The 15,248-nt window shown below is 42.2% G+C and overlaps 1 protein-coding gene across 1 annotated transcript; it reads right to left on the bottom strand.

The window, feature by feature from the left end:
- Window positions 1–4,628: 4,628 nt before the first annotated feature.
- LOC308159745 (acidic mammalian chitinase-like) lies at window positions 4,629–9,369 on the bottom strand (the record flags this gene model as incomplete). The annotated part of the gene is made up of 11 exons (XM_080533560.1): window positions 4,629–4,897; window positions 5,570–5,702; window positions 5,933–6,049; window positions 6,303–6,485; window positions 7,180–7,303; window positions 7,607–7,731; window positions 7,857–8,022; window positions 8,228–8,284; window positions 8,744–8,948; window positions 9,122–9,151; window positions 9,345–9,369. 11 exons carry the CDS (start codon window positions 9,367–9,369, stop codon window positions 4,629–4,631), a joined length of 1,434 nt encoding a protein of 477 aa, XP_080389686.1.
- Between the last annotated feature and the right edge of the window lie 5,879 nt (window positions 9,370–15,248).

Raw genomic sequence — 15,248 nt, 5'->3', positions numbered from 1 at the left:
CCGCTACCTGATTGGTTGGCGAAGCACTCATGAAGAGCACTTGCGAGTCGCCAGCCAATGAGGGGGCTCTCCACGAGTGCTCCTAAATTTCGTTGTTTGGTACCTGTACTCAGTGGCGGCTGGTGCAAAAATTTTTGGGTGGGGCACAGCAGTGTGGCGGGGGGGTCCTCTTTCGCCCGCGCAGCGCGCGTTTTTTTCTCGCGTGCACGGTTTTTTTCCGCGTGCACGCGCATAAACACGCACTGGCGTTACAACCATTGTATAATTTCAACTTTCACCCTTAAAATGACCGTGTGGGCCATGGAGAAGTTACCCTGTCAACTACAGACACTGAGGTGGAAGAGTGACCGGTCTATGGACGTCGGTACGGTCCAATACCCAGTGTCAGACAAGGAGGAAGTCTAGTCAACAAGGCTAGTACAGGCCTCACAGCTACACTCAGGTTAATAAAGGTAGCAGATGAATATGTGTACTATGTGTCTGTGTGACATGGCTACATCAATGAGCAGAGATGAATGCTGCAGTCAGTAGTACAGTACTATCTATTTCATAGACACATGATGGATGATGATGGAGAGTGATGGTGGTCAACACATCACAGCAGGTCAACACATTCAATGATGTATCACAACCAGACCATGTCAGAAACACAACCAGACCATGTCAGAAACACAACCAGACCATGACTGTAACACAACCAGACCATGTCTGTAACACAACCAGACCATGTCAGTAACACAACCAGACCATGTCAGAAACACAACCAGACCATGTCAGAAACACAACCAGACCATGTCAGAAACACAACAATGCATCAGCTGAGTTAAAGAAAACCAACTCTTACCTTTGATGACAGAACATGAGCCGTGTTTACCCGTACCTCCGCCTTGCTCCGCGCATATTGCTATGAATAGTTCGAAGATAGGTGCTTGCACGTTAGGTGCGAGGCTGCTTGGTTAACCCATTAGCGGGAACATTATTAGTTGCACAAAATAGGCTGATTTAATTGACCATGAACATCAGAGACAGACATTACGAATGTTCATTTAAAATACTCCGGAAGCCCGAAGTCCGGAAAACCGGAAGTCGGGAGTCCTCAGCATAATGCATTGTCTGCAATACAACAGGAGATTCAGGAGGACGCACATTTGTGCGCCCTGGCCAAGAAATAGAGACAGCCAATTGGAGCGCTGCTACAGCTCACGTGTAAACGAAAAGTATTCGTCCTGGCATAGACATCCATTGACCGGCGCCCCCGCGTTCTCCCCTATGTATTTTAACAGTGAGTTTTACACACACACACACACACACACACACACAGATAAAAATGTTTATTGTATTGGAGGATTTTTAATGAATGCTGATAGGCGCCGACAGAATATCAGCCGCATTTTGTGAATAAACAATGTTTATTTAAAAAAAAAAACTTTTTTTGTGAAGGTGGGGGCGGCGCCCCAGCGCCCTCTATCGGCCAGCCGCCACTGATAGACATCCATTGACCGGCGCCCCCGCGTTCTCCCCTATGTATTTTAACAGTGAGTTTTACACACACACACACACACACACACACACACAGATAAAAATGTTTATTGTATTGGAGGATTTTTAATGAATGCTGATAGGCGCCGACAGAATATCAGCCGCATTTTGTGAATAAACAATGTTTATTTAAAAAAAAAAACTTTTTTTGTGAAGGTGGGGGCGGCGCCCCAGCGCCCTCTATCGGCCAGCCGCCACTGCCTGTACTGTAGCAATGACAAATAAAGTCCATTCCATTCCATTCCAACCAATCAGGTAGCGGTATTGCCCGACCTTCCCCTACCATCCTAGGTTCCGCAAATTCGCTCCCCGCTGGGAGCTTCCCACTGCTGTCAGATCTGCAGAATCACTCCCTAGTAGACTAAAGACCCATCTCTTCAGGCTACACCTGAACTATTTACTACCCGCCTGTACTGTTTCCACAGCATCATTAATATTTAAATCTAAGCTAAAAACCGTCATGTTTTGCAGCAGTTACGATTAAACACGAACACTTCACATCAATGTTATACATTAACATGTTTATACATTAACTATTGTCTTATTGAATGCCATATCTATTTACAAGAGTGCGCTTCTATCTCTGTTGACCTTGATGATGCAATGTCAGCTCAATTGTAATGTGCCGTTGTCCTTTGGTCTCTGGGATGGGTGGGTGGGTGAGGCTTATCTGATATACTTTCTTTTTTGTTTTGGTTGCGGACTTGTAATGTAGCCTATATGTTCCTAGTACCTAGAAGGCGACATTGTAATTGTGGTGTGGTTTCATATGACAGTGTATTTGTGTGTTTGGGTGTGGTTTTATGAGTTGTTGGGGGAGTTGGTTGCAAGATGTAGCCTTGTTGTCTTGTTTTGTTGTTATGTGCTTTAAAAGAAAATGAATAAACTAACATTTGATCACAAAAAAGAGTGCGCCTTGGAACTAATTCCACTCTCCGTATCTGAACTGAGACTCTCGTTCTGTAGCACTGCCTTACTGGCTTGTGTTAAAGAGATGGATATCACCTTTCAATTGAGCAATATACTTCTTTCTCTTGCTGTTTTGCCCACCGCCATAGTTTGTCATCGCCATACGTAACAAGTTGCTGTTGTATTGTATTTGTTTGTGGTGGATGTTGTATGCCTGTGAACAGGTCACACTTGAAAATGAGCCCTTGGGGCTCAATGTGTTTTTACCTGTATAAATAAAGGTTAAAAAATAAAAAAACAAATCCTGAATAGTCTTTTTTTAGAGTTTTTTTCCGCTCAACTCGTGTAATGCATCTGCCATGTGCATACAAAGGTGAGCCTCCATCTCCTCTCGTTTCATTGTGTTAATCTGATCCCGATGGCTTTATGCTTGTTCTCTACTTGTTCTCTACTCGCAAAGACTCGCGAGTCTTTCGTCGGATTTTGTTAAGAAAATATCCAATTGCAATTGGAGCACTGGCCGGGTTCTGTCAACTGTTTGCACATAATCACGGATTTCATCCACTGATGAACTATGTAAAAGCTCTCCTTCTCTTTCGCTCAATTTCACCAGCGCATCATTTCCCATTGTCCAATTATTGCCAATTGTCCAATTATCTAGGTAGGCCTACATCTTGCATTTCTTTATCTCTAGCCATGGCTGTGTTCGTTAATACGGGTTGAGAGATTACTCCAAATTATCAAAACACGGTTTATTATATCGGAAATAGGCTTGGTTTATAACGCTAATCAATGATGAATTATCTTCAGCCAGCGCCAAATGTGGGCCTCTGACCTTAAATATGCGCCTAGCAAGAGTCAATATATCTTTCATTAAGCCTGTACCAATAACCAATACCACCAAATTAATTAATTAATTAAAGGTAGGCTAATTTACAACCAGTATCACATAGAGGTGCACCAAACTGTAGAGCGGAATCTTTCTACAATCCGTTTCCGTCTATTATAATATGGCAGAGATTTCTATGTTTCCTTCATATAAATACATATCTTGTGTTGATAATCTGACCTCAAATTAATTATCACTGTATGCACAGAAATATTGAGTCGGTGCTTATTAGGACAAGGTAAGGTCAACTAGAATGAATCAGTGAGGCTTTAATATAATGTATAGTTGTACACATCTAGTACAACTAAGGCAACTACTTACAGTATATTAGTAGAGAAAAGTTACATTCTAGTATAGTTAATAGAGAGAGAGAGAGAGTGAGAGAGAGAGAGAGAGAGAGAGAGAGAGAGAGATAGATAGAGAGAGATATGATGATCAATGATCATTATAACACACTGATACTTACATACTTACAACATGAAGACAACAGCACCCAGGAACAAAGATGACCTCACTCACAGAACTCAGGAAAAAAAGAATTCCCCCAACTATGCTCTCACTCCCACCTTTATACCATTGAACCCAGGAGCCATTGTTAAGGGCCAGCCAATCACCATTCACCTTATTGATTTTAAAGGCCAATGCACACGGCGTGCAATATCTGTTGCACCACAACATTCGATTTTGAAGTTTGAATGGAAGTCTATGAGAAAATCGCATCCCAACGCACACAGCATTTTTTAACTTTATCATATCTTGTATTGTGTTGTGTTGCATCTTATTTAATTTCCTGCCTTTTATCTGTTCTACACCTGTGAAGCACTTTGGTTCAGCTGCTGTATGTAAACGTGCTATACAAATAAAGCTGACTTGACTTGTCTTGACATTTTCAATTCAATGTTAGCCTTGAGGTTGAGTGGGTAAAAGATACATTATAAGGGGTTTACATTTACAATACACTAATGCAACGTTGTAAATCTATTTTATATTTATAATATATATTTCATAACATGTCATCACAGATTTGATACCTCAAGACATTCCCCTCCAGGGGGATGGTAAATCTGGCTTCAGGGAATTTGCCTTTCTACATATCCTATAACATTTTGCACAATTACTTTATTTATTATCACTTGTGAAATAGAGACATCATACAAAAATAGTGTTAATTCTTTATAATCTGAGACAATTACAACAAAAAGCTTTGAGCTTTGAAGCTGAGGTAGTATTCGATTATTTGCCAGGCTAGGCTACATGCTAATGTCAGGCTAACAGAATGTCACTCCGCATTCTACAGTTTCCAGTCGCAGCACATGCACTGTGGGTTGTAAACAAGCACGCTGTGGCACTTCTGGAGGTAGGTGCGTCCCACGAAACACTGATAGAAGGAGTTGGCATCTGTATCATTGGGGTAGATGCCGTCAGCCTTCCCGTTGCAGAAGCCACTGCCGGGGAGGTGGGTGGTGGTGGAGGTGGTGGAGGCCACAGTGGTGGGGGTCGCACCACCTGGTGAGGTGACTGCCGGTCGATGGGTGGTCGTGGAAGGGAGGGGCGGCAAGTCTGTCAAAAACAAAGTGTGTCAAGTCGTGACCTTTAGAATTATAAGGTTCTATCTCCGTTCAGGGTAGTTCAGAGATATTGAGCGTCAAAGTTTTTACATTCCATTATGTTTTGTGAGATGGAACCTTTGTATTTTATGAATTACTAACTCAAAAATGTCAACATTTTAAAAATAACACACAGGCATTAATAAACACCTAATGGATCAGATTATGTAAAAAACTCAATTTTGACAAAAATGGAGATAGAACCTTATAATTCTAACGTCACGAAGTATGGAATTACGGTTGGCACCTTTCTCACTACCAAATACGGGACAAAATATGGCATACCACTGCACAGGGTGGGGGGTTCGCAGGAATTGGCGCATTTACGCTGTGTATTCTATATGGAATATGTATTTGTCATGCAACATTTTCTCATTAGCCTATCAGGCAACACTTAACATTAATTTGCCCTTATACCCATGTACACTGTAATTACTCTGGTAACGAAATTGTCATTGGTTTGTAACCACATAGTAAGTAATAGAATTGAGTTTTTTTGTTATTACACTAGTGGAATAGGGGGGGACTCTTGTTGTTCTACTTTCTAAAGAGTTACCACATTGTATCAAGGTATGGCTGATAGGACAAGATACAAGGTACATGTGTGTGTGTAATGTGTGATTACCTGAGGCTATCAGAGAACGCAGGTGACTGATCAGGGGATATTGACCCTGTCCACAGAACTGTCCAGAAAAGTCGTCCAGGTCCAGAGCCCAGATGAAAGCTCCTCCAAACTTGTTGTCTTTCATATAGCGTGCCTATAGAATGACAGTTACCTTTTACTCTACATCAGGGGCTGTATTTGGATAAATGTAACACCACCATTATTATCCATAAAAAAAGCTATAATGGTTTTGAAACGACAATAAACATTTGACTGTATCTCATTGTCCTCCACTGTGTATAACAGTCTCTAAGGGTCTGCATATTGAAGAGGTATTTTCCTTATGATCTCCAATAAGTTTTGAATTGTAGCTGAGGTGTTTACCTTGATCTCAAAGCTCTCTTTGTTGTCAAATCCAACCCACTCATTTCCTTTGGTGGCATAGGGGACCTTCTGCTCCTCAATCCACTGGAGATCGGCTCCCTTGAGGAAACCGCAGATCTAGTGGAAGAAAAAAGAGTAAGCATGGCCTCAGGTATAACATTATTTATCTGTTGCCGCGTTTGAGGAGAGATTATGTTGTACTATGAAGGTTAATATAAATATATATAATATATAAAATAACTTGGAATTCATTTACAAGATTGTGTTAAAATCTCTTTTTTGATACCCGAGACTCGAGTTTCACAATTTCTCATCTATAGAATAGCTGATTGCATCTATAGTATTGCTTGAACTTTGACCCTGCACTGACCTCATAATAGGACCAGAAGCCAGCTTCCCGAGTGTAGGGTCCGGCAGAGGCAGCTCCACTCGCGGGAGCACCAACGCCATTGGCTGCTGAGGTGATGCGGAATGTGCGTCCATAGGTGGCGAAACCCATTATGAGCTTTTCAAGAGGGGTCCCCTGATCCTTCCAGTGCTTCATTGCATAGTCCTGTAGACAAGGGTGGGAGGGGGAGCAGGGGGGGGGGGGATGAGTCATGATAATAATAATAATAATAATAATAATAATAATAATAATAATAATAATAATAATAATGCATTTTATTTGTATTGCACTTTTCATTCAAAAGAATCTCAGAGTGCTACAGAGAGAAAAAACAACAACCGTAAAAACACAATAAGTTAAAAACAAAACAACCTAAAAACATAATAAGTTAAAAACATAGTAAAGAAAATCAAAATAAATCACAAGAATGAACACACGTTCAACAGTCAAAGGCCTTTTTGAATAAAAAGGTTTTTAGGCCTGTCTTAAAAGAGTCCAGGCTCTGTACTGCCCTTAGCTGGCTAGGAAGGCTGTTCCACAGGCGCGGCGCAGCCGAGCAGAAGCTTGGTGCGGAGCCTGGTATTGGGGTCTCATGAGTCTCTTCTCTAATGGTTGTGATAAGACGTTTCCCTTTAGAATAGGTTTTACTGGGTGCATAAGTGGCGTAGCACACTAAGGCGTATGCCATATCATCGCAGGGTCTCCGGGTGCGATTCAGGCCGTCGACATATCCTGCATGTCACCCCTCCTCTCTCTCACCCATCCTTCCTGTCCATCTCTACTGTCTCTATCCCAATAAAGCAGAAATGCCCTAAAAACATATTTAACCGAAAATACGGTAATCTTGTGTTTGACTTACCACGTTAAAGTAGATGAGCTGTCCTTCATCTGCTGCACTCCGATACAGGGGACTGTTGTGGCCTGTGACAGGGTCCCAAGCTCCGCGCATGTCATAGCTCATCACATTGATGAAGTCCAGGTATCTGTTACACAGACAACATGTCAACTCCAGCTGACACAGTGGGGTAGTGGTGGCCTGGCCTAGTGGATAGTGACTTGGACTGGGTTACCAGAAGGTCATGAGTTCAAATTCCACCTAGGAACATCACCACTAGTGTGCCCTTGAGTAAGGCACTTATAGCCCTAAGTTAGTCCAGAGAGACCTGTCAACTGTATAACTAACTGACTGACTGATCTTTCTCAGGTGAATATGACTGTACTAATAAACAAAACCTAGTGAATGAAGACACTGTTGTAAACAAGAACTCATGTCCCTGTGAACATACTTTGAGATCTCAGCGATCTGGTAACCATTTTCAATATTTTCTTTCCCAGCAGCCACTGCAGCGGTAAGAAGCAGCCTCGGTCGTCTGGTTTCAGCAGCCTCCTTCTCATACGCTTCGTTCAACTCCTGGAACCCAGAACCAAGATGTGTGTTTGTAATAGTGATACTGTCTATGAAATATTGCACCTCCAGGGGCCGATTATGCAGATGTTTGTTGTGAGTATGTCTTTGGCTTTGATGTCCAAACTGACCTTGCACAACAGTGTGAATCTCTCCTTGTCCACGGGGGGGCTCCCTCGTGCTCCAGGGTACTCCCAGTCCAGGTCCAGTCCATCGAAGCCGTGCGTCCGCAGGAAACTGATAGAGGACTGGATGAACTTCTGCCGATTGGCGGGGGTCGACACCATGATGGTGAACCTGGAGAGAGAGAGTCATTCAAGCTCAGTCATTACATTTTGATTCCACTTCAACGATACATGTTAACATTAATTTATACATAAACATACATTTGAACATTTTCTATTTCAGTATTTATTAATTATCAGTAGTGCTGCTCATGAATTCTGATCTCCTCTGAAACATATTCATATCATTATAAAGGCTATCTTGCAAAAATACTTACTGAGTGGTTCCGAAATTCCACCCACCAACTGCCAACAAAGTCTTCAAATGCGAATTCCTGTACAAGAAAGTTGACATAATAGATCCTGTCATAAACCAATCAAGCTAGCATAATTTTTTTTTTTTTTAATGAACAATTCATCATTTGTTTTATTGGGTAGCATTATACCCCTCGCAATTTCAACAATACTGGTATACAAAGTTATAATGGTCATAGAATGACATGCATTTTTATGACCATGAAGAATGTGTCATTCATTGTTGGTGGGCGTAAACATTTTTTTTTAAAGTTATTTTTTCTGAGTGGGGCAGTCCCACTCATATTTTTTATTTTTTATTGACAGTACAGTATAGATTATGACAGGAAGGATTGGTGAGAGAGAGAGGAGGGATGACATTCAGGATATGTCCCCGGCCGGAATCGAACCGGGGACCCTGCGGTTACATGGTCGACGCTTAACCCGCTACGCCACCTAGTGGGCCTAAAATGTAATTTTACCGAACATGCAAAGCTTACTGAGTCTTAAGCCCATTGAAGGACTTGTAGAGAGTCTCATCGTTCCACTCGTAGGTGACTAGCTCGTTGGCGTGGTTGATGATGGAGAAGGCGTAGATGAGATGTGTGCAGAGGTTTGGGTCTACGTTGGCGGGCAGGTACTTCCCTGTGCCGGGCCTGTACTGGGACCAGTTAGTGAAGTAACACACCAGTTTGGTTGATGACACTGTTGAATAATAAAATAACAATGATTAAGGCGTTAGAGTTGTATTAACATAGGCTAGACATGTAAAGCTGTCTGTGTTTCATTGTCTTAGTACTCTGTCAGTGACAATAAAGAATCAAAGAATATTTAATCTAATCTCAAATCTAGTGTAAGAACGAGTGAACATGGCTTACCCATTTGAAGGCACATCACGAGGGCCAATCCTAAAAAAAAGAAAAGATTTGTTCATAACATTGTAAATGACACTTATTATATAGTATTCCACACGGAATACTCATATTGTCTTGCATTGTCTGTGTAACTTGGGTCACTTGATGTTTTCTAACAAGGCTGGTACATTTTAAGGTTTAATTGTGTTACTGTTCTGTGAACACGGTTGGGGTTATTCTGACTTACCAGCCAGAATAGTTAGTCTTGCCATGTTGAGTTTGCGGCTGCTCACTCACTCCTTTCAATACCAACGAGGACCTTAAAAACACATAATGCAAGCATGGTCATGTTATCATAGCTTGATGTCAGATGGTCCCTGTAAAGCCAAAGTAAAGTAAAAAGATGTTTGCAGATTATTGGGAATGTGGTAGTATACTACACACATTGGCTCCCTACACTGGCTCCCGGTCAAATTCAGGATCCAATTCAAAGTCCTACTCACCACTTACAAGGCCATCAACAATCTGGCCCCCTCCTACCTTGCCGACCTCGTCCCCCTCCACACCCCCTCCCGTTGCCTCAGGTCTGACGACCAAACCACCCTCAAGACCACCAGGACCAAGCTCCGGACCTGGGGTGATAGGGCCTTTTCAGCCGTAGCACCGTCCCTCTGGAACGCCCTCCCCAATCACATCAGACAGGCCAACACCCTCCCAACATTTAAACAGGCCCTCAAAACCCACCTCTTCAAGCTCGCCTTCACCAGTTAACCCTCTCCCCCCCCCCCTTCCCATGTGTCCCCAGCACTACCTTAATTAGGCCTCTATACTTTATTTTATTTCTTTTTTGTGTCTGGCCAGATCAATGGTCTATTATGGAAACTGGTTTATACTGATCAAAACTACTCCAGACAATCTAAAAGCGGAAGCATTATTCACTGTGTTGCCATAATTGTACCTGACCGCAATGTATCAAAGGAAAAACCTACAGTATATTACTCCTCTATAATAATCTAATTAAGAAGTTATAAAACACCATACTGACTGGTGATAGTAATAAAGAAACATATACAACAATACTAAAACAAGTCCTACCTGTTCCTCTTCTCAGAGTGAAGCCAGATGTGTCTGTCCTCCAGCCAGCTCAGCTCTCAACCATTTATACAGGTGTGATAAGACAGGGTCAAAGGTCAACATACCTGTGTGTGGCGAGGACTTGCTCTGCGTGGTGATGAGCATATTGTGTCATGTAGTTTGTCAACTATCTTTATGGTCATGGAATGTCTCTGGTAGAGTTTAATAAATAATCTGTCTCCTCTCTTTGTATCAGCATTCGAGAACAAGGACATTCCTTTGAGTAGATATACCCATCAACATTTTAACCATTTAGTAGACGCTTTCATCCAAAGCGACTTACAATTAGAGATTACAGGGACTTACTCTCCCTGGAGTAACTTAGAGCTAAGTGCCTTACACAAGGGCACACTAGTGGTGGTGTTCCCCCAAGTGGGATTTGAACTCATGACCTTCTGATCACCAGTCTAGCTCAACATTCCACTAGGCCACCCACAACAGTAATAGTCTTAAATTAGTTGTTTTGAATGTAAATGAAAATGAAATACTTTTCTCTACATGGTTTAATCCGTTTTATCTGAGAATCCTCGATCATTCACACCATTTCCATGTTTATGGTACAACATACACTTCTTGACATACAGCAAATCTTAGAAGGACACATATGATGCAAGAACCAGCCCGTTGCATAAAAGACATGATAAACGATGTATTGGTTGTAAGATAAGATTTCCGTCTTGACCTCAAAGCGTATAGGTTTGCTATTGCTTCTTCCCCTTGATAGTGGTATCTTGAAATGTGTCATAAAATGTACATGAAATAGAACAGCAGACTGAACACAAACACAAGACATTCAGTAAAGACCAAGGCCTGCATTCACTGGGGTTATCTTCTCTCTCTCACACACACACACACACACACACACACACACACACACACACACACACACACACACACACACACACACACACACACACACACACACACACACACACACACACACACACACACACACACACACACACACACACACACACACACACACACACACACACACACACACACACACACACACACACACACACACACACACACACACACACACACACACACACACACACACACACACACACACACACACACACACACACACACACACACACACACACACACACACACACACACACACACACACACACACACACACACACACACACACACACACACACACACACACACACACACACACACACACACACACACACACACACACACACACACACACACACACACACACACACACACACACACACACACACACACACACACACACACACACACACACACACACACACACACACACACACACACACACACACACACACACACACACACACACACAAATCCGATGTTTTAACACTACACATTTTGTTAGCGGTGGTTAGAAGGAAGATGTTGCTTTTCAATGAGAGAGAGCTTGGTTATGAATTTATCACAAGTAACATTTTCAAGTCTCTCAATTATCTGGCGTCGTGAAGGAGTAAGAAGTAGGACTGTTTTCAACTGTCTGTCCCTCCTAAATACCTCTTCACCCCCCCACTACCCCCCTGTACAGTTCCTCTACTGTTCCTTTAAAAAAATCTAAATGTAAATGCATCCACGAAGCTTCTCAGCGTACGATCGATTTTGGCTTTAAGCTAATAATGAATACAATTATATGGACAGGTGGGGACTTTTTTCTGTATTTTTCCTATATTTGTGAATACAGGCCTAGAGAGACACCTTTGCAGACTAGAAACTGAGCCAATCTCCTTTTTCTGTAGCATGAGGCAGCTTGATGGGTCAGCCATCTTCGACTGACAGTTAGTTCTTTGCTCAAGGGCACAACGGCAGTGGTAGGCACCTAAGATATAATGCCTGGGGTGGGGGATCGAACCAGCAATTTACCGATCGCTGGCCAGAGTCTTTAACCTCTAGGCTACCTGCTGCACCCTGTACACTCCCGGGACAGGACACTAGTCTGTCAGGGGCCTTACTCCAAATGCATTTCCTTATTGTGCCAAGCAGAGAGACATCAAGGTACTATTTTAGAGTTTTTGGTATGGCCAGGGATTGAATGCCCACCTTCTGTTCTCAGGGCAGACACTCTAGCCACAAGGCCACTGATAGGGCTTACACACCGGCAGTTCCGAACGCCGGTTCGCGTTCGCGTGCCGAAACCTCCGAACGTTGGCGCTGTCTGGCAAATGATACACTGGTATGAACGCGGGCTCGTTCGCCAGACAGCGCCAACGTTCGGAGGTTTCGACACGCGAACGCGAACCGGCGTTCGGAACTGCCGGTGTGAAAGCCCTACGAGTCAACCAACCGTTCCCTCCGGTTGATTCCGGAAGTCAGTCTGTCTCTGCTTCAACCAACTCCTTTGGCTTCGTTCTCGTTCCCGAACAAGCCAAACGAAAACACACCAATTCTTTCAATTCATTCAATCAAAAAAAAAAAAAAAAACAGCTTTATTCACCTCACAATATGCTTGAGATATAATGACATACTGTACATTACTGTGAACTAACTGCACAATAAACGGTTACATAAAGGTTAGACGTGTCAGGACAGGGGGTTAGGGGGGTTAGGGTCAAATGTGTTACAGTGAGATCTCCGTGGCAACCGGTGCCAGTCTTCATGGCTCCTTTATGGCCTTTGTCAGCTTCCAACCTGACCTCTGACCCTCATGAGGACTGCACAGAGAACAGTAACTAGACGTTATTCTAACACACAGCATTAGGCTGATAACGCAACCTGATCAATAGTCCCTGCGAGTTTTATTATCCTCCATTATCCTACCGCTGGGAACACGATGATACCACTGCCTTGCCGTGCTGTACTTTCAACTTTATTTACATATGATATAAACTGATGATGGTCTCCTCCAGCATTTCCTCTCATTATATTTCAGAGTTGGGAGACAAATGAGGCATGAAATTAATTCAATCAATTGTACTTATCATAATAATACCGATAATTATATTTGTTGTGCTGTGCAATCGATTAAAAGTGACTAATTCGACTCTTAGATATGGTCGATATCATACTGTATGCTAGATAATCCTATAAAATAACACATTAGAACAGTTTATTTATCCTTTTGTATTTTCATTAGGTGGCCGAGATAACAGAGCGCATTGGCGACAGTTATTAATGTCAAAATAACATGGACATGGAGGAAATTATAACACAAAGAAAAAACATAGATGATTTGTGATTCCATATAGTAAACTCAAAGAAAATAATGCTTTATAAATTATAACTGCTTCATTTGCATCATGTCGTTATGTCCTGAAAAGCTACGCATTGGAGTTATACTGTAGTTATACTGTAGTGCTCGCTAATGGGCAGAAATTATTTTCTGTTGTCAGTTCTAGTGTACAGACATTAACCTTGAACTTGAGCATACAGTAGCATTTACAACTCACGAAGATCCTTACATAACTATAATACAAACTCCTCATATAAAAATGTGTGCAGAAGTTAACATGGTACAGTAGATGGTGACAGAGACATTGATTGGTGGGGGCAGACAAGAGCTCAAGGTGGTTCTAGGAGGTTCTACTGCCACCAGGGAGAGAGAACAGACTCCTTGCAGTTGTATCTAGGTTAAACCACTTTGAGAGTAAAATGGAGTACTTTAAGTAGAATGAAACTCCAGTAGGTCTATTTTCTACCATTTTACTCATCATATTATTCAAAGGCATCTGCCGAAAGGAACAATTTGAAACATAAAATGTCCCCTGCAGTTGTATCCATGTTAAACCGCTGAGTTTGAGAGTAAAATGAATGAAACAGTTTTCTCCAGTATAGGTCTATTTTCTACTATTTTCTTCTACCGTCATATTATTGAGAGGCATCTGCCAAAAGGCACAATTTGAAACTTGAAACGGCCCTTTAACAATGTCAATGCTTTTATCAACATGATAAACTAGCTGTGCCATCAACTTCTTTCTCTCTGGTTGATGCGCAGACAACACCTCTCTCCGTTAGTACAAATAGTACACGTATGTGACAGCAGCTGGTGAAAGCGGGAACAATGCCGCTAAGACAAACAGACTGAAGGACTGCTTCTACCACAGGGCCGTCAAGGCCCTGAACACAGCAAAGGCCTAAGTTCTGGGCCCAGGACAGTCAGGACGGATTGTATGGCAGCTAGTGCTGAGGCACAAACATGTACATTTTCAAGCCTGCAAACTGTGACACTTTAAAATAATGTGAAAAAATGTGCAATATGACAACCCTAGTTGACTATCTGTGCAGTATAGTACAGTGGATTGTGTACATAGCCTTTATTGATGTAAACCAGCTCCTTACCTTCCTGTGATTTTATGCTTTTATGCTTTTTTCTAAAATGTGTTGTTTTTTTCCCTTTCCTAACACCAGGGGAGCCACCCCTCCTAAATTTCGTTGTTTGGTACCTGTACTGTAGCAATGACAAATAAAGTCCATTCCATTCCATTCCATTCCATTCCAAGTTGGCAACCATCAAAATGTTCAGACTTTTATTCTGAAATATGTAAATACATTTCAACGTTGAAGATCAATGACACACTCGCTAGTCAAGCCAAAATATTGCAATGCAATGGATTCAGTGAGTAATCCCCACTACTCTACACTAACTAGGTAGTAGTGGGGATTACCCACAGAATCCATTGCATTGCAATATTTTGGCTTGACTTAGCGAGTGTGTCATTGATTTTCAACATTGACATTTATTTACATATTTCCGAATTAAAGTCTGGTTGGTTGCCGACTTTCCCCCTTTTCACCAGCTGCTGTCACATATGAACGCACATACATAAACAGATCACAGACACTACAGACATAACATGCCATGTACATGCTGCCGTGTTTTTGCCATGTTTTTGCTCTCTCATCTTCTGGTTCAATTGCTGCTGTGTTGCATTTGCCACCCCAATGTCAATGCATGCCAGAACCCAGAAGAAGAACACCAGCAAACGTTACTGAAGGCTTCAACAGCTTACGTGCCCGGATTGAAGAGAAGACCTTTGGTTGGCTTGGAAGCACATAG

This window comes from Nansenia antarctica (assembly GCF_963989245.1).
Source record: "Nansenia antarctica genome assembly, chromosome: 6".
NCBI lineage: Eukaryota > Metazoa > Chordata > Actinopteri > Argentiniformes > Microstomatidae > Nansenia > Nansenia antarctica.
This window is presented reverse-complemented; position numbering and strand designations above follow the sequence as displayed.